Source organism: Etheostoma cragini, chromosome 20 (genome assembly GCF_013103735.1).
Source record: "Etheostoma cragini isolate CJK2018 chromosome 20, CSU_Ecrag_1.0, whole genome shotgun sequence".
Lineage (NCBI taxonomy): Eukaryota > Metazoa > Chordata > Actinopteri > Perciformes > Percidae > Etheostoma > Etheostoma cragini.
The window spans coordinates 9,401,911-9,422,247 of record NC_048426.1 but is presented as its reverse complement, the minus strand read 5'-3'; the positions used below and the strand labels follow the sequence as shown (position 1 = coordinate 9,422,247).

The following is a 20,337-nucleotide window of genomic DNA, read 5'->3' as shown; positions in this document are numbered from 1 at the left end:
ACGTTGATATTGTCACAGTCAATTATGCATGGTTGGTATTTAGAGATCTTCTTATTGCTGTGATCAACAAACATCCCTCAAACAAAAACATACGCATAAAAAAATTGCTACATGGATTAATTGTGATCTAGCTATTCTGCTTCAGCTAAAAAAATACAGCCTGGCACAAAGCATGCAAAGTCACATTTTGCCACTGACAACCTTTTAAATCGCCAGATCAGGAACAAGGCCACACAAGCAGTGAGGCAGGCCAAAGCCGGCTACTTTAAAAAGCAGTTCACATTTTGTGGTGCCAATCCAAAGCATTTTTGAACACGGTAAAAAAAAAAACCTGGGCCCTATCATTGTCTTTAAGAGTGAACGATATACAGTAGTTGTTAGCAATAATAAGTCTATGGCTAAAGCATTCAGTGGCCACTTCTTAAATTATGGTTTTTGATCTGGGTGTGGTTGTGTTACTACTACCAGAAAGGTATTTAATGGCATTACATCCGCATTAGATACCAAACAACCCTGCGCTGATATGTTCATTGACCTTGCCAAAGCTTTTGATGCCATGGACCACAATACACTCATTCACAGCATTGATGTCACTGATCACTCACTGGTTTGGTTTCAAATTCTCTCACACCAAAATGCAACATGTAAGATTTGATAACCTTTTCTCCCATTCTCAACCGGTCACCAGGGGTGTCCCCCAAGGCTCCATACTTGGCCCTACACTTTTCTCAATTTAGGCACCTGGCAATTCACTCATTCACCTATATGCTGATGATACAATTATTTATGCCACTAGTCCTTCCACTGATACTGAAAGCTACTCTGCAAGATAGCTTCTTTCAACAGTAGTCATTTAGGCTGATGTATCCAGCCATTCATTTGATTTCCCCTGAATCTAGCATCTAGCAAAACTCTTGTGTTTATAAAGAAATAAAGCAGTTAATTATCTCCAGTCAACAGAGTACAGAAGTTTAACCAGGGACAAACACACACACACATACATACATTGGAGGCTCCCAATGTATTAGTTAGATATACTGCAATGTGACTTATACATGTTCTTGAACTCATCCTGTAAAATGGCGACCTCTAGCTAGGGTTAACCTCATCCTACATCCATGGGGTTATGGGTTATATACCCAAAAGCCGTATATTCGAAAATAGTATAGCCTAAAAAGAGTATATTTGACGTTACATATAATATAATAATAGATAAGATAAAACGTAACTGTGTGGAGTCTGTCAGTTATGGTTAGTACACTTCTGACGTAGCGTTCCAACTCTTTCTCCGACCAATAACAGACCCCTCACGTCAAAACACTTCCGGTTTGCTCTCCAACTTGCCTTTCCACCGGAGCAGCTATCAGAGGAGTGAACACCACGTAGACCATAAGCTTAAAAAACCCATAAAGGTAGTACAAGATTAGTTTTAATCCACTAATTAGCTATCATGATATTTGTAATGACTGCAAAACAGTAGTATCTGTTATGTCAGATATTTTGGCTAACCGGTAACTAAGAGTGGTTTCAGTTAGCCACTAGCTAACGTTAGCATGCTGTGTTTGAATGAGCATATGACTGGAGCTGCATAAACACGTTTTCAGTGGAGCTAGGTCAACAGCATGGGGCTACTTGGTTATTTATGCCCACACCTAACGTATAGTAGGACTGAGGTGTTGGTACGCATAAGTCTGGCTTTGGTGAAATATTTTGACATGGGGTCATGATGTAACCAACTTGTTGTAACTCTTGCAGATGCCCCCCAAAAAGACAGACGCTCCCAAACAGCCTACATTAATTGGACGATTTGGAACCTCTCTGAAAATTGGAATTGTGGGATTGCCTAATGTTGGGTATGTACATGTCATAATTAATGTGGATGCTAAGGCATGTTAATGTGAGTGAATTAACACATGTTGAAATATATATATATTTTTTTAATTGGGACCATGCATATTAATGAACATTGTTGTATTAAAAAAAACACCATGTAAATATGCCAAAATTATCTCTGTTGTCCCTAGGCAGGTGACAGGACTATGTCCTTTGTCACCTGCCTATGTCTAAAGACAGCCAGCAGTCATACAGCACTAATTCACTATACATTAAAAGGTACACATAATGGTGACATAAACATTGACAAAACAAAACAAAAATACATGATGACAAAGAAATTAGTCATCCACCTCTATACTGCATTCAATTTAACAATGAAGGTGTATGGGTGATGAAATGTGTGACAGTTAAAAGAGAGGGCATCTCTGGTTTTCTAGGAGCCACTGTTTTATGTGAGTTTTAAAGGGGCTGAATGGGAGGGGCAAGCTATTCCAGAGATTACCTCCTCACACAGTCCCCTTTTACAGAGGCCTGTGTATTACCTCCGCTCTCAAGTCTTTGGAAAAAGCCATACAGCGGAGGCGGGCCAAGATCATTTAGGGTTATCTGTTGACACTTTCCTGACTCTGTCATCCACAGGAAATCCACCTTTTTTAATGTGCTGACCAAAAGCCAAGCTTCTGCAGAGAACTTCCCATTCTGCACAATTGATCCTAATGAGAGCAGGGTACCAGTTCCTGATGAGCGATTTGATTTTCTCTGCCAATACCACAAACCAGCCAGGTGTGTGTTATATCCTCATGGCAGCTGTATATAATTTCTTAAGCATACATGGACTTTTGTCTAACCAAAGTTCCCTTCATGTCTGGCTGTTTTTTCCTCTTTAGTAAGGTTCCAGCTTTTCTAAACATAGTGGACATTGCTGGTCTGGTGAAGGGAGCTCACTCAGGACAGGGACTTGGAAACGCCTTTCTCTCCCACATCAGTGCCTGTGATGGCATCTTCCACATGACTCGTGAGTTGTTGTTGCTATTGCGTGCAGCTGCTGTGTAGTAACAACTGAGTAGAGTGGACAGGTGTTAGGAGGGCAAGTTAAGATTCATTATGACACTTCTTAAAGGAAAACAAGGCCCATTTACAGAGTTCACACATGTTATGTGGCCCAACTAAGATGATATGGCTACAGTATACTCTCTTTTATAGTGGGGTATCTGGAATAGAAAATATTGTTTGGTTCCTTTTGGTTGCCTTTTTTTGCATGTGCGAAAACTAGTACAATTATAAAAAGGGTATAGTAAATCACTTCATAGCACATCCAGACATGACATATTAAAACACATTGACATAAAAACACAATACACAATAGACGCTACATGAAAGGAGCACCACTTGAGGATTGATTGGATGTTTAATAAGTACTTATGAAGTGCTGTAAGCTGAGGACCCAAAGAAAGTGGCTGTCCTTACATATATAAGGTTGCATGGTGTGAACATTTTTCATTTCATGAGGTTTTTTAACGTTAATATGAGTTCCCCCAGCCTGCCGTTGGTCTCCCAGTGGCTAAAATTGGTGATAGGTGTAAACCGAGACCTGGGTATGCTGCTCTGCCTTTTGAAAAAATGAAAGCTCAGATTGGCTGAGTTACTGCCCCTTTCTCTGCCTTACCCACCCAGAGAACTTGGCCCGTCCATGAGAAAGAGAGACACATCATGGATTTCAAATGAGCAAAGTGACAGTTGGTCAAGGCCACACCCCCAGCCAAATGGAACTGGCTCTAGCGGCTGTAATTCTGCACCAAGGCTTAATTTTTGGAAAGAGACTTCAGATATGGTATTAGGGGACCACTAAGGTCTATATAAAATCATCCAAAAAAAAGCACCATGTCATGGGACCTTTAAGATATTTTATGGCAACAGGAACAACCAATTTTCTATAGATATATTTCTTTGAACAGGGGACTCAGGGTACCTTTTGCCCTGAGGACAGTGGCTGAATGGCGTGATTTAAAGGATGGCTGTGGTCAACTTAAATTCCATGGTGATAGACAGTGGGGTTTGTTTGAGGCCTGTACTTGTACTGCCCAGTTTAACTACTCTGGAAAGCTTTGTCTTGCTTTTGACACTTAGGTGATATAACTAGGACACACTGTTTAAAGTTAGTATACTTTCAGTTAGGGATTGAAATACTCTGTTTTAAGTGCATTGGTTTACCACAAAATGTATAGGTTTGTGCTGCAGGAAGGCGTCTCTGCTGTACATTTTATAACTGCATTCCAACCTTAACACTTTATGGTATCAAACCATCAAGTATCAAAAGCTGGCACTGAATGTCTGGCCATTTGTAATTTGGCTTACTCAGTGTCAAGTTTGTTCAGTTCCTGATTTTAAATACAATTTAGACAATTTTATTCCAGCAGCGGTCTTATCTGGCAGCTTTTATTTAGACATTAGGTTTAGTATTTAGTTTAGTGGTGCACAGCCTAATCTAAGACTTTTACACATTTGTTGTGGCTCATTTATTGTCTTATGAAGTGTGCAGGATTTTACATCCTGGTAATATCATTTAATTCCGTTGAAATTGAATTTGTTTTGATTTAATAAAAGGCCCTTGGATTTCAAAGTATAGGAACATTTAAACTGGCTGATTTAATCTTTAAACACTTGTCTTTTAGGTGCGTTTGATGATGAGGATATTATCCACGTGGAGGGTAATGTTGACCCGGTGAGGGACATTGAGATCATCCATGAGGAACTGCGACTAAAGGACGAGGAAATGATTGCTCCAATCCTTGACAAACTGGAGAAAACTGCCGTCAGAGGAAGTGACAAAAAACTCAAACCTGAATATGTAAGTAAAGTGCGTTTGTGCTATTTGTCTGTTGTCCTGTTTCACAGTTGTATCTTTATGCATTACTATTGGGGGATATAGAAGATGCTGATCTGTAATCAGTGTGTAGACGTCATGTTACCTGCTGCTTCTTGCTACAGGATATCATGTTGAAGGTGAAACAGTGGATACAGGAGGAGAAGAAACACGTCAGATTTTACCACGACTGGAACGACAAAGAGGTACTTGTGTATGTACAGTATGTGCGTGCATGAATAGGTTTGTGTGTTAGGCTTGTGTGTCTGGCAACTCTAGTGGGTAAATGTTTTTTTTCCATTAAAAAAAGTCTTTGTCTGATGGCTGGGTTAGCTCAGTTGCTAGATTATGCGCCCATAGATAGCGGGTAAAACTCAGACCTGCGACCCTTTGCTGCATTTCATTCCACCTCTCTCTCCTAAAGGCCTAAAAATGCCCATAAAAATAAGGCTTTGTCTGGCAACTTCATTGATACTCGCTTGTTTGACCAACTTTTCCAACCTAAACTTTATGATTTGTAATCTTTTTTTTGACACATTTTTGCCATTGCCCCCTTTTTTTCTAGTGCGCAAATTTAAAAAAAGATTAATTTTGCTTTTACTGTAGTCAACTTGATGAACTGGGTTTTTGAGAACCAAATAGTCTTATGATGTTTTTAAATTCTCTCCACAGATTGAGGTGTTAAACAAATACCTGTTTCTGACATCCAAGCCCATGATCTACCTGGTCAATCTCTCAGAGAAAGATTACATCAGAAAAAAGAACAAATGGTAAGTTTGCTTTCACATAGCCAGTGTGCAGGAGTGCATGTCCCATACATTGTTTGAGTTTGCAGTAATTGTTGAAGATTCATTGTAGCCCACCCTGCTTCCTGTTTTTCTCAGGTTGGCAAAAATCAAGGAGTGGGTAGATGCTCATGACCCCGGTGCTCTGGTCATTCCTGTGAGTGGAGCTCTGGAGTCTAAACTGCAGGACATGGAGGAGGAGGAGAAGAAAAAGTACTGCGAAGAAAAGAAGACACAGAGGTCGGAACTCACAGTATAGCAAGAGTATTGTAAATGAAGTTGACAAGTGGTTTACCTACCACTAAGGGCTGCAGCTAACGATGATGTTTGTTGACAAGTCAAAGTATCTGCAGTGCAAAAGGCCTTGAGTCAACTGACTTTGTCTCGCACCATTGTGTAATTCAGTTTAAAGGTACAATAACCTTTTTCAAAGATGCAGGTTTGCTTGAACTGCATCATGACTTCTCTGTGTCTTTCTAGTGTTATGACCAAAATAATCAAGACCGGCTACGCAGCACTACAGCTGGAATACTTCTTCACAGCCGGACCAGATGAGGTGCGGGCGTGGACCATCAGGGTAAGTGCTATGATAGGAATAACCTTTCTTTAAAATTTATTAACTTATGTTCTCAAAATGGATTGTTAAATCATTTTTATTGCTGTTTGAAAGTGTAATTTGCAATTGATATTTTTAAGCATAAATATTCTGTTAAATGTTGATAATTCTGTCAAATTTATAATTTTGCCCAAAAAATAATCAACATTTTTGTTAAATGGGATATTATGTATAGATAGAACTTTTCCCAAATATTAAGTATTCTTGTTGTCAAAGGTGAATATTACATATTATGATTAGTGGTTAAGCAAATAATACTGTAATTTTATCATGTTTTCTCTTCTTTTTTGCAATTATTTGAGTATGTAACTACACATCAATGGCCTGAAGTGGGACACTGAGTGATAATACATCTGAGAAATGCGCTCCAAATTTGCATTATTTTTGGATTATAAGCACATTTTTGCAGATTTGGATTTTTTTAGCCTGATAATAAGACTGAATTGCCATTTAGTATTGCATCTTTCACTGTTCATAATTTGCATTGCTAAAAAATCTGAGATATGGCAGCAATTAAAAGTTTTTTTTAGTATTTACTTACAGCTGAATGTTGTTGTTTTTACAGAATTCCTGAAAAAAAGTGAATTTGCCTCACTTTTTTTTAATGTTTCTATACATTTGGTCTTTAGGGGCAACCATACAAGGCTCCATTGAACATAGATGCTTTAAAAAAATAAAAAAGTATTTGGCCATTTTAGCAGCATGATTTTCTTTAGAGTTGCTATATATATTAAGTATACACACACTGTATGTATAAATACATAATTAAGTTGTCTTTGCTGTAACAGAACGGTACCAAGGCTCCTCAAGCTGCAGGAAAGATCCACACTGACTTTGAGAAAGGCTTCATCATGGCCGAGGTGATGAAGTACAATGACTTCAAAGAGGAGGGCAGTGAAAATGCCGCCAAGGTGTGTGTTTTATAGAGTCTAATAGTAAGCTTGAACTGCCGCACTATTTAATTTCTGCCAATAACAGCGTTCACTGTTTAAGAAACGTCCTTGGAATACAATTTAAAAATGTCTTCTTTCACAGGCTGCAGGAAAATACAGGCAACAGGGCAGGAACTACGTAGTGGAGGATGGCGACATTATCTTTTTCAAATTCAACACACCCAATGCACCTAAGAAGAAACCATAAGACCACACGATCAGCAGAGGGAGAACTCGGAATATTGTTTAGTTGGGCCTCAAAGAGCTATACTGTCTGTCGTTTTCATACTTTTCTTTGAATTCAGAGGATCTGCGCATGGCTTGGTTGGCCAGAGGTATTTACTCAACCGACCTCCCAGGTCTATTGAAATGGTTAACATTTCTGTACAATAATAACACAAATTCCTACCTTTTAATATTGGAGCAAATTTTCAAATGGCACCAACCGTACCTAAATTCCAGCTTTCATGGTCAAAGATTGGGTAAAATTGAACTGAGAAATATATCATTTTTGATTTTACTAGAAACAGATGTATAAACGGTAACAGAACACAAACTGCACATTGTTTTCTAATTGATGCTGGCGATGTCCACGTGTTTTTAATATGCATCAGATGATCAGAATTTGACTTCTTTTCTAGATGATTTAAGCCACAATACTCAAAGAAACGGTTTGTTGAAATGTATCTTTCGTTCCTCTGAGTAATAACAGTGCGCCTTTCTGACATTAGTTGACAATTACCCAAATTAGAACTGCTGATTCATTTGCGAACTTTCACATCATAACAGCACTTTTAATAATTGCTTATTTACAGGTAGGTGTGTTCAATCTGCAAATCAAGTCTGTCATAAAATACACAGTTCCACCATGAGGGTTAGTAATATACATCATGTGTTTTTTTTTCCACATGTGCCTAAACAGCATTTAATATGTAAGAGACATCTTTAATGATTTTTAGGTAATTTCCCCTAGAATTGAAAAGACAAACTATTTTCTCAGTTCTTTTATACCTTTTCCCTGAAATAAACGTTTATGTTTTATGCGATTGACAATACAGTCTTACTACCTTTGCCAGTTGTGCTAAAATATACGGTGTCTATAAACGTTTGATTGGTGCTGTGTTGAGTATTAAGAGAAAATGAAAGACATCACGCAGTGTTGTACTTAAGGCCAGAACTGTGCTGTATTCTGAGAGGGAAGAATATTGTTATTTTAGAAAGAGTAAAGCAGGCATCCCTGAAAATGCAGGATAAGACATCTGAATAGAGAATGTTGTTCTACACACTGCTTTCATTGACTTTTGTTTGGTCTGGTTTAAAAAAAAAAAAAAAAAGGGCAACATTTGCTTTATGAACTTCACCCTGTTACGAGACAATGCTTTATTGTAAATCAGCTACAAGAGCGCTGTGGATTGCGCAGCCTCATGATGCTTCTCGTTTACCTCACTGCCTCCATAGTGTGAATCTTTATTTTCAAGAGCACCCAACAATCCCATCCTTAAAGATTCTGTGGAAGTTAGAAAATCCCATGAACCTTACATAGCTAGCATATAATAAATGTCATCCTCATCCATGTGCATGTGTCAATAAAAGCGAACAAACCTGTCATTGCTTTGTCCATTTCAAATTTTTCCTAATGTTAGAGAATAAAGTCACAACAAAAGGGAATGAGTGGACTATGCCACTGAAATAATCATAGCTTTTTACAATGTTAAATTACAATACGTTAATAAATTGATATATTAAATCAAGCTATTGTATTATTTAATTAAATGTATAGCTAGTTTTAATATGCATCTAGTTTATGATGTAACACTGTAAAAGTCATTACTGCCATGACACTCCTGCTCCATACAGGTAGGGCATGTGGATGTTATTACTTAAAACAGTTACATAAAAGAAACTAAAGATGACAATTGTTTTTATTGTGGACCAAGCCAGTAAGGTGTTCACCTGCTTCATTTTTTCCCGAGCAAACTTACTGTGTTACTAAAAGTGCTTGATAATAGTCTAAAGATCCAAAACAACAGACTGGGCGTTAAATACCCTAACTGTTAATTTGTAAAGGTTGCCATATGTTCTTTAATTATGTGACAATTTAATCACAAAATTAACTCGTAACCAGTTACAAGTCAGTGTGAGGCTGTAATAACTTGAAAACTGCTTTTTTGTAATGGAGGCCATCCGATGATTTACAGTAAACACACTCTAAAAACTGACTTGTCGCTTGTCTATTTCATTGCAGTGTTATGACGAAAAGAAAATGCACTGCATAAAAACAATGGACACTACTTAAAATATATAACTTGATTATACATCAAAATTGTGAAACAAAGTGTGCAATTTTGAAATAACTGCAGCTTTTTACGAAGTATTTCTGTTGGGAATCAAGTACATTCCATCTCTTGTCTCCTTCAACAGCAAACAGGAAACACACGTCCCATATTAAAATGAATGACATTCTGCTTAGCCAATGGCATCCGCCAAAACTATCGCTTAGCCAATCGCTTTAGAGAAGAAGGGCGGGACATCCTGTAATGTGATGCAAATTCGACTTTCAAGCCTGTTAGTCCCACCTTTTTGTGTTTCCCGCACCGTCAATCAAAATAGAAAAAAATCGACCCGAATTCACCGATCAACGCTAGCCCGCCTTTGATAAAATAATCATGTTTGGAGTTTAGTTTATCAGATAAGCTTCCCGGGTACTACCATTTACGCTATGACTGGTACCTAAACATTTAGCGCATCGAAGCGTGCAACTAATCGGTGAGTTTGTGCAACCTACAGCGAAGCAAGCTGCGTCTTTTTATCTTTTGCTCTACTGCTAACTAGCTAGATATGGTTAGCTAACTGAGCTAGTTGGCTAGCCACGGAGTTGACAAAGTAAACATCTGGGTCGGCATCGCCACAGAATCTGCGCTGCAAAGTTGAATTTCGCAGTCAGCTCCTTTTGGACTGGAGAGTGGGGATGTTTTGCGGGCTTTTGTGCCAGGCAGGAGTTGACGATTACAGAGTTTTGCTGAGTTTCCCCCTGTCTCCCTGCTAGCGCCACAGCAGAGCAGCCTCTGAAACAAGGAGAAATGGCGTCCGCGGACGTGGACAGCAGTCAAAGCGAGTTTCTGCAACCCGGCGGCGCAGCGGAAACACAGGTATCCGACATTTTCTAGCTCGTCTTTCTCGCTCGCTTTCGATTGCTGGTTGTGTTTTTGAGAGCATGAAGTTGACACGTTTTAAAATTTTGATGGTATGGGGTGAAAGCCGTACACTTCCTGTGTTCCCCTCAATAACGGCCACCCACTTTACCCCTGTAAAACCCGCCCATAGTGGGTAGGACACTGAAGTCAGTCACTTGGGTCGGCTCGTTGGAAGATAGCCGGTGTACCTTGGGCTGGGAGGATGCTGGAGTGTGATAATATTGCAGGAATAGCGTCCATAATCCAAACAGTAGCGTTCAATTGTGTTGTAATAGCCACCCATCCCCCACACCCTGCTCTCGACCATTTCGGAGCCTGTTATCTTCACTCCGTGTGTTGGTGGTTGCTTCTAGGTTGTGGCTGTTGCATCGTTTGCATCAGCACAAATCCTACATGATCCCCCTACTCCCTATGATTTACTCTATGATTGATCTAGCAGCACGATCTCTGAATCAATATCTGATTTCCACACAATAGCCAGACTGGTTCCCTGTTCTGTGATCTAATCTAGTGCTGAGACAAATCTTCTTGTTGAAGTGTTTTGTGTCCTTGTTAAATTGAGTGTTAATTTTACTCCCAGACAACAGACATGTCAGCCATCCAGCTGACTGGTTCCGACCGATGGGAGGTGTTAACTCCTGTCTCATCTGGGAAGGAAGACCAGGGAATTGTTCACATTCAAAACTCTGGGATTGTTACGTCCAACGGGCAGTACATGCTTCCTATTGGGAGTCTCCCCAACCAGCCCATTTATGTTACAGCATCTGGGAATGACGCCGCAGCCAATGGAGTGTCAGGCATTCAGTATCAGGTAAACAGAAACCGATAGATGTTTACGATACAGCGGGGTATCTGTTCAGGCAATAACTTGCTTAAACCTGTTGTCACGTCTTCCAGGTCATCCCCCAAATCCAAAATGCAGATGGGACACTTGCAGGTTTCACCCAGGGATTGGATGATTGCACGGGTCAGATTCATCTCCTCCAAGATGGCGGCCAGGGCAGCATTGGAATCAGCTGTGCCACAACAGCAACCACAGACCTCCTGACGCAGGCGGGGCATGTACAGTCAATCCAAACCCTCCCGCTGGCTGGGGGGTCAGCATACACTAATACAGTAGGGCTGCCCGGCAACATAACATTCGTCCCTATAAACAGTGTGGATCTGGAGTCTCTAGGGCTGACTGGAGCGCAGACGGTCCCCATTGCAACAGGGGTAACGCCCGAAGGTCAGCTGATCATGGGTGGCCAGACGCTGGACAATCAGGGTCAGGACACTGGCGTCAAGCAGCCGCTGGGGACAGTGAGCAGCGCCAACCAAGAACTCTACGTGCCAACCACCTCTTCCTCCTCCAACCCCTCCCATCTCCCAGAGACCATCGACGGCACCGGGGTTCTGACCCAAGCAACCGCCGTGTCTGCAGGCGTGTCCGACCCCTCCTCAGAGAACTTCAACTCACAAAACCACCTGCATCAAATCCAGGTCAGTGTGTGTGACTTTAACACAATGTTGTGTGTATGTGTGTCAGGCCTGGATGCTTTAAGGCAGTGGTTGGGAGGATCCCTAGATAAATCTAATGAATCACAAGAATTTAAGTGGTAAGAAGGAAAATACTTGTTTCATGTTTATTTACTAGTTTAAATCACACTTTAACATTAAAGAACGTTGTCTCCTTTAGTTCAGTGAAAAAAAAGGTTTTTGTTGAAAAAACACAACTGTATTCCTCAAAGTAAAGTATCATTAAAAATCTGACTGTTCTGGTATTGGAATTGTTCTGGTATCAAAAGTCAGGGATTGCATTGGCACCTGTATCACCAGCTAGTCACCAGCCAGGGGTATTACGTAGACAAGGATTTGATTTAAAGGGTCACAAGCTGAAAAGGTTGGGGGTCACTGCTTTAAGGCCACAATGGAGTTTACTGTGTATTTAACCCATGAGAATTACACCTACTGCTTGATAAAGCTGTCAGTGTGTCTGACATGTATCTCAAATTCCCCCAGAATTTATTTCTCCCATCCACTTAGATTTGCCTCAAATAAGGGATGATTTCTTTTTTCTCAACAGTTGTGCAGAATGTACTTTATGGGCAAATGCTGTTGTGCAATCAATTCTCAAGTGTTTGGTTCTCCTAACCCCTATTTTCCACCGGTTACGACTGGGCTGCGTTCCGAATGCGCCGCGGTCCCCGCAAGCAGTCACAGCCATTCAAGTGGATGCTTGATCTATTCCGCTCTGCTAAAGATACACGCGGGGTCTATTTTCACGCTATCGTTCAGACTGAATCAGTAAGTGTATCCAGTCAATTTACCAAAAGACACCCCCCGATATTGTCTCCTCTACAACATCACAGATGACGGGAGATCCATCTTTGAGGTGGAAATCACAATAGACGTCACAGATTTAAAAAAAACTTTTTATATGAATGACAACGCTTGAAAAGAGAAGAAATGGAGTTTAAAGGAGGGAGTGGAAGGCAGATACTAGCTTAATTAACATGGGACTGTTCTGTGAAGAACAAAGTAGAGACAATATAATCTGCGAGTTGGAAAGGCAAGCTTCTGATACGTTCCCGTGGTTGTATGGCACCTGGCGGTGCACAAAACAAAACCGGAACTCAGCACAGACGTTCCCAGGGGAAAATCGTGGGAGGGGTCAACAGCCACAAAAACAATTTTTAGCTTGTGGGAAATGCTAACCATCAACTGTACTGTCAAACCAGGACCTCCTTTATAGAAACATGATGTGAATGCTGCTTTCTCAACCTTATGTGTAAATGATTTGTTTTTATTAATCACCAGGTCTCATCCTCTAATGCCACCACTATCTCGCAGCCCATCCTGCAGCTGTCTGGGGACAGCCAGGCCCAGGGTCAGGACCTAAATGCAGCAGGTCAGACTCTACAGAGTGTGCAACTGGTCAACCCCGGGACCTTCCTCATCCAGGCCCAAACTGTCACAGCTACTGGGCAGATCCAGTGGCAGACCTTCCAGGTACCTACAAAGAGTGATAGATAGATAGATAGATAGATAGATAGATAGATAGATAGATATTAAAATGGGAAATTACAGTGTTACAGCAGCAAAATCAGTCGCACAGAATATAAAAGAAATGCTAGGATACAATATACGTATGTATATACATGAAAAAATAATAATAGGAATAAAATACAATAACAAATATCTGAACATATATACAAATTGGGAATACAAAAATGTGCAACTGCTTAAATAGTATGATAAATATGTAAATAAACAAATTGTGCAGGTTGCACTTAGTGCAGTATTGTGGTGTCTCAGTCTTATCTAGCACCCTGTTATGACGTGTTAGTTTTTATTTTCTGTGGTAGGAATGATTTCCTGTAGCGGTCTGTGTGACATCAAAGGTGTTTAATGTTTTAAAGCATTAAAGTTTCCCATGGGCATTATTCATGTAGCATGAATAATGAATAATGAATAGTGCTTTTGAAGGATGTCGGATTAACAACATGTACCCCACCTGTCTCTGTAGGTCCAGGGTGTCCAGTCACTCCAGGGGCTCCAGTTGCCCCAGGGGCAGGGGCAGGCCCAGCAGCTGACCTTAGCCCCGGTCCATACTCTCCCTCTGGGCCAGACAGGCCAGGTCAACCTGCCCAACCTCCAGACAGTCACAGTGAACTCTGTAGCACAAGGTGGAGTTCAGTACTCACAGGGAGAGGACCCAAACAGTCCAATTGGTATGGGACACCTGCACGTGGTGTACACTAGGGCTGTCAAAACTGGCCAAAATGCTGGTCGAATATTTGTTCTAAAAAAACAAAGAGGCTGGGATATAATTTGAAAATCAATATGTCCATAAAAGGGCAAACCAATACAATGGGAGACATAACTACATGTGTAACGTCATCTCTCTCGCTTTCTCTCTCTTTCTCTCTCTCTCTCTCTCTCTCTCTCTCTCTTTCTGGAGCGTGCAGGAGACAGGACGGGCTGCGGAATACACTTCTGTCATGGAGCCGGTCGTAATTTGGTCATAAACAACTGAGTCTCTTGCTGTTAATGAATTAGTCGGAGATTTTCTCGTTGTCTCTGCTGTTAAAGATTTGTATTAGCATCTTTGTTTACGACCAGTAGTGAGGCACATAACCGCGGGAGTGCCGTTTTTTTACTCTGATAATATTTGAATATACATTTTCATATTCAAATCTTTTTTTTTTACTATTGAAATTTAGAATGTTTGTTGACAGCCCTATTGTACACCCTCAGACATAATTCTTCATTTTAATGAGCAAATCTTAATTTTCTCGTGGTAAATCACCTAAATCTGCATCTTCCTCCCTGGTTCAGGTATCCAGATAAAGGAGGAGCCGGACTCTGAGGAGTGGCAGCTTAGTGGAAACTCCACGCTCAACCCCAGCGATCTGAACAACCTGCGTGTTCCGATGGGAGATGAGGAAATGGAGATGGCGGGCGGGGAGGGCAAGAGGCTCCGCAGAGTAGCCTGCACCTGCCCCAACTGCAAAGAGTCTGGAGGAAGGTGGGCCTGTCAAAAAATGCACACATTACAAATACATGTATACTAGGAAGTGTAGGTGTTCAGCTCATCTTTGTTCATTACAAAAACTCTGAAAAACAAAGTAATGCTCAAAAACCTTTTGTTGAACGTCATATCAATAAGACCAGGATTGCAACTATATAATGCAGGTTTGGTCGGCATCGGCCACTTTGAATACAACCATAAATCCATTTCCGGGACTCCTTTCAGTGACCCCCACGTGTTAATTGCAGTGGCTGGCTACAAAAGACAACATTTCTTCTCTTTTACCTCTCTTATCCTCATTTTGTTTATGTGCCAATTCAGATTTCCAAGGGCTTATTTGCATACAAAAAATATTAACACAAAATACAAATGTTTTGGCTAATTCTTTGTGAGCACAGTGATGTCAGACTATTATTGTTTTATCAATTGAAATTCTTGCATTTTGTGTTTTTCAAAGCTTCCTCTATCATTAAATTGCATATTTTCAGCCTTTGCATTCATTTCTACACACAGTATATGTTTTTTTCTTCTTCTCATTTTTCCTTTTTCGGGCATTTCACAGAGGTTCAGGCATGGGGAAGAAGAAGCAACATATCTGCCACATTGCCGGCTGCGGGAAGGTTTATGGGAAGACGTCTCATCTTCGAGCTCATTTGCGCTGGCACAGTGGAGAGAGACCCTTCGTCTGCAACTGGATGTTCTGCGGGAAGAGGTTCACCAGGAGCGACGAGCTGCAGAGACACAGGAGGACACACACAGGTGAGGCGATCCTGAAATAAGTCTGGTCACTTTTGGAATCACCTCTAAACACAGCTTCATGTTGGAAGAGTGACAACAAAAGCAAACTTGTACATGCGCCGCTTTCTGTCCATGATACAAGCTTTAAAGGAACATAGCTGTTGTCGACCTTTATAGTTAACAAATAACAGATACCAAAATATGTCCATGTTAGTCTGCAGCTGTTCCGAAATTGTTTTTGATTGCACAATGTTCAGGGACTAGAGGGGTTGAGCGTCATCTGTCAAATGAGAATACAAAAACTTGCAGCAGCTCCAAAGCTAAATGCTAAGACATTTTGAATGATGTACAGCTAAGCCTGATTGTTTTATGAAGGGCAACAACTAGCAGGGATCTCTTTCTTATAAGACTTAAACACATGTGACTTCACATGAGATGACTGCTTGGTCACTAGCCTGTAATCGTTACTTTAATTATCCAAGCCGCACAAGCTGTATTCATTAAATGTTAATAGAGTGCTAATAGAGATTAAATGACAATGATTTCTCCGCTTATTTCCTTTCAGTGACTAGAGCTGATAGACGAGGTAGCAGTTAATTTTCACATTCACGACCTAAAACACAAACACACATGGACCTAACGTATTTCAAAATATGCAAGTAAAAACTGATTTGTGTGGCAGGGCACCTTTTTAAGTAAATTTATTAAGTTAAGTGTTTAATTTACTTATTTTTTTTCAATGTATCATAAAGTCTTTTAGAAGTTTTCTGTTTCATCTGGCTGCAATACAAATGTTTTTGGGGGGGTTTTAGTTTTCAAATGTATTAAGCCATTCTAAGACGTTGTTGGATTCATTTTTAGCTATGGACTTTGCTTATTTCCTATATCCTACAATCCTAGTGACGTGTGTTCACTCCACACAGTGTTTGCTTGTGCATGACTGGTGAAAACGTGAATGATTGTGTTCTGTCATGGATTAACAGGCATATTACTCAGCATCCCCAAGCAGTCAAACAGTTGAGAGAGGTGCTATTGCTAAAGTGTTAATGCAATATTATCTGTTTTTCTGTTTGTCTTTCATAATTCTCTGTCAGGTCATTGTGGGTGTAGTGACACTTTCTGGCATCTTAAGATGTTTAGTCGACCGTTCTCTGGGACATGTTTCATGCTATTTGAATGTGTCTCGAGCTTGAAACAAGCCACCACAAACCTGTGATTAGCTTGTAACACTAGCTTTTGGGGAGAGGGTAAATCACTATTTTACACCACTAACAAGGGTCAAAATAGCAGCACACTTCTACGGAGCATAATGAGGGTCCCAGCGTGTACACCAAAGCGTTGAGAACGTTGTAAGTGTACAATTTATTAAAAAGACGGGCGGGGCCATCTTGGGAAACAGTCATAATCAGACAAAGCACAAACGCTGTGTTTGAGCTCTGTTACGAGTTCATTGGGATTTTGCGCTGGAATTGTCCTTTTTTTTTTTTTACTAAGGACCGGTTCACCCCAAGCAAAACTAAAAAACATTGCGTTTTCTCATTTACTCATAGTTTTTCCTTGCTTTCATGAACAGTTACCATAGAGACTATTAAAGTAGTTCCAATTAATGTGTATAATGTCTGGATTATTCAGAGTAACCGGCCCACTGACACAAAGACACAGGGCTGTTGAATATGTTTAATACGTTTATGTCGTTTTTAAGTTGGAGTCCCACACCTGGAACTCTATCCCCATCTACTGTCCTGGCTCTGAAGCAGAAATCTCAAACAGTTGTTGAGTTTCTGCGTTGTTAGATTCCAATGGTCTAGATGTCTTTGAGAAAAGGCTTTTGTAATTGGGGTGAACAGACACACAACAGGTACAAATCCACAATAGTGGTTATTTCTGAGCAACCATAGTTTCTTTTGGGTATGGTTGACAAAAGAAAGTTTGTTTGTGCCTACAGCTATACCTAGACAGGAATAACGTGAATAAACACAAATGATCCCAATATGATTCCGTGGCCAACTTGTGTGCAAGAACTTTGTATTTTGGCCAACATGCTGTTTAAAATAATGAATTTGGCTGGCCCATTTATAAGTCAGTTTTAAAAGATGTGTGTTAAGCAGTGGTCTATATCGACGACCCCGGTGCCGCTGGAAGGTCCGCCGGATGTCCCTCACCTTCTGCTTTTTTTGTGTTTGTGTTCAAAATTTTGATTGATTTATGAGCTTTATGGGTAACTGCCCCTCAGATCTCTGCAGGGTAAACGGAGATAGCTAGCTAGACTATCTGTTGAATCTGAGATCACTGCTTAGTGCCGCCCAAGACGGTTATGATTGGTTTAAAGAAATGCCGATAAAACAGAGCATGTTTTTCTCCCATCCCTGGTGCTGTGTAGACTAGCCTGACCCTCCTCGTCAGGGCTGTGAAGGAAGATCTTGCAATGCGAAACTACTTAACCAGTTACTGCACTATTTGCCTTCAGCACCCTGTCTGATGTGTCTGTTTCATTGATCTCACAGGAGAGAAGAAGTTTGTGTGCATAGAGTGCTCCAAGAGGTTCATGCGGAGCGACCACCTGGCCAAGCACATAAAGACTCACCAGAATAAAAAAGGCGGGGTACCCTCCACGTCTCCGCACACCGCCGACGCAGTCATTACCGCCGACGGAACCACACTCATCCTCCAGACCGCCAACCACGACCTCTTAGCCAATCAGGAGATCCCTTTGCAGCTGGTCACAGTGGCGTCCGGTGAGGTTATGGAATGAGGGGGTGAATGAGCGAGGTGTTTTTTTCTTTTTCTTTTTGAGAACTAGCCTATCACAGGGACCTCTTGGGCTTTTCTCTTTCCCCTCTTAACTTGTTTTTTACATATGAAATATATATACGTAAATATATATGACAAATATATATATTTTAAGTAAGAGTTATCATGACTTTGTTTGTTTTCTGCTGTCTTTTTATAGGCTGGCAAAAACAAAAAAACATTAAAATGTGGTTTCTATGTACACGCATACACACACACACACATACATACATTAATACTCAAGACAGTACATGAATACTCTACACAATGAAATGCCTTATTTTGTATAATACTCTTGTATAAATTGCTGGAGGTGCATGTGTTTTTTTAAGCTTTGCAGATGATGTAAATGCAACAGAGATAAATGTGTTTGTGAAATGATGATGACGATAATGAGGAGGAGGAGTTTCTGTAAGAGAATAACGAAGTAGTGAACCTCTCTGGGATGATTGCATTTTTGTCTCTGGAGAATTCTGACAGAACCAAGCGGTCTGTCTGAAGCAGCGCTGCATTCACACTGAATTGTTGCACTGCTGCAGCCATGAAGGAACACTTGATTTTAAAGGAATAGCTCAACATTTTGGGAAATATGCGCTTTTGCTCTCTTGCAGAGAGTTAGCTGAGAAGATTGTTATCACTCTGTACTTGGCAAGTGGTTTTGATGTTCTTATCTAACTCTTGGCAGGAAAGCAATTAAGCACATTTTCCAAAATATCAATCATGACAGGCAACAGGGCGGCGACACTGATGTCATGCTGTGTTGCTTCAAGCAGAGCGGGAGGTTCGGCTGGTCGTCAGAGTAGGATGACAGTGCCACTGTTAACTGATGAGAAGTTGTTTACCACCTCGACAGGTGGGAAATAGATGCAACCCTCTCTGAAAAAGGGCAACTTCTTCCAGCATCTTGTCAGTCTGAACAGAATGTCTCATCTTTCCTCATGAGCACACCGTCCGCTGTGCTTGTCCACGTCTTTATTTTTCTTTCCTTTTTGCATATTTTTGTTGTAAATTCACATTGTATTTTGGTTTTCTGTGTCTCCTTGCTGATCTGCGTGTCTTCTAAATCAAAGCCACATGATGGTGAACATAGAAGTGTTGAGTGGGTGCCTCTGAATTGCTGCATGTCTCTTCATTGTCATTGTCAGCTGCATATGGCTGCAGCAGAAAATCCACGAATCTCGCCATGTGAAGAAAACAGAAACAGCCCCCCCCCCCTCCCGAGGGTGTGATTGAACATTCCAGCTGGACACCGGATGATGTGGGATTAGTTTTGCAATAACTGGTCTGTTGGTAATTCTGGCCAGATGTCACTCAAGTCAAAAGGAAAACAATCATGCCATTGTTTGTCGTTTTGTTTTTATTTTAATTAATGTAATCCCTTTCTTGGTTTGTCATGTTTGTAGCATTCATTTACATGTATATTATCTTAAGTTCACATTGTTTATAGAAGCCATTACATTAGTTAACAGAATTTGTTGTATCAAAACTTATTTTAAGTGATTTTCTTTTTTTCTTTTTTTAAGAATTGGTGTAAAAATTGAATGTTACCTTTTGTAAACCCTTTTTTCAAATGGATCACAATAAAAATCTAAAACTTTCGAGTAACAGGATGTGTGTCCAGGGCAGCATCTAGCTGTATAGTATATATCTTTCACAGAGAAGGATGGTCTTCTATACAGAGAAGGTTGGTATTTTGCATTTGGAACCAAAATTTAACTGTAATATGTTGGCTTCAGGCTTTATGACCTCTCATGACTCTTAATTGCATACTGTACTGACGTATGACTTTTTGTCTTGACTTATTTATCACCTTTTTATGACATTCTATAAATCTTTTTTGTCACGACATACTTTGACTTTTTTATTGAATTATACTAGGATTTATGGCTTTTATGATATACTGTATTTTATGACTTTTTCTGGACATACTTCACTATATTTTAGATATTTTGACATACTATAGTACTATGAATTTTTGACTTCAGACATTCTATACTGGGACTTTTTGAAAATATTTTCCTGACTCATTTATGACACTTCTGACTTTTTTAGGACTGTTTAAAAAAGAAA

At 40.3% G+C, this 20,337-nt stretch overlaps 2 protein-coding genes across 6 annotated transcripts; both read left to right on the top strand.

The window, feature by feature from the left end:
- The first annotated feature begins 1,301 nt into the window (after positions 1-1,301).
- Positions 1,302-8,642, top strand: LOC117936134 (obg-like ATPase 1). The gene is made up of 11 exons (XM_034858947.1): positions 1,302-1,412; positions 1,756-1,853; positions 2,476-2,619; positions 2,724-2,851; positions 4,509-4,684; positions 4,825-4,905; positions 5,372-5,469; positions 5,584-5,724; positions 5,965-6,061; positions 6,889-7,011; positions 7,136-8,642. The coding sequence occupies exons 2-11, from the start codon at positions 1,756-1,758 to the stop codon at positions 7,238-7,240; spliced, it is 1,191 nt and encodes a 396-aa protein (XP_034714838.1). The 5' UTR covers positions 1,302-1,412; the 3' UTR covers positions 7,241-8,642.
- A 946-nt stretch (positions 8,643-9,588) lies between these two features.
- LOC117936132 (transcription factor Sp3-like) lies at positions 9,589-19,865 on the top strand. Of its 5 annotated transcripts, none has more exons than XM_034858942.1 (9): positions 9,589-9,798; positions 10,079-10,181; positions 10,807-11,037; positions 11,124-11,708; positions 13,023-13,218; positions 13,754-13,939; positions 14,547-14,736; positions 15,302-15,498; positions 17,982-19,865. In XM_034858942.1, exons 2-9 carry the CDS (start codon positions 10,113-10,115, stop codon positions 18,227-18,229), a joined length of 1,902 nt encoding a protein of 633 aa, XP_034714833.1. In that variant the 5' UTR covers positions 9,589-9,798; positions 10,079-10,112; the 3' UTR covers positions 18,230-19,865. The 5 variants fall into 5 exon arrangements, with proteins under 5 accessions (XP_034714833.1, XP_034714832.1, XP_034714830.1 ...); XM_034858941.1 differs by having other exon boundaries at positions 9,590-9,798; positions 13,026-13,217; positions 13,735-13,939; positions 17,982-19,778; XM_034858939.1 differs by having other exon boundaries at positions 9,590-9,798; positions 13,023-13,217; positions 13,735-13,939; positions 17,982-19,778.
- Positions 19,866-20,337: the final 472 nt, after the last annotated feature.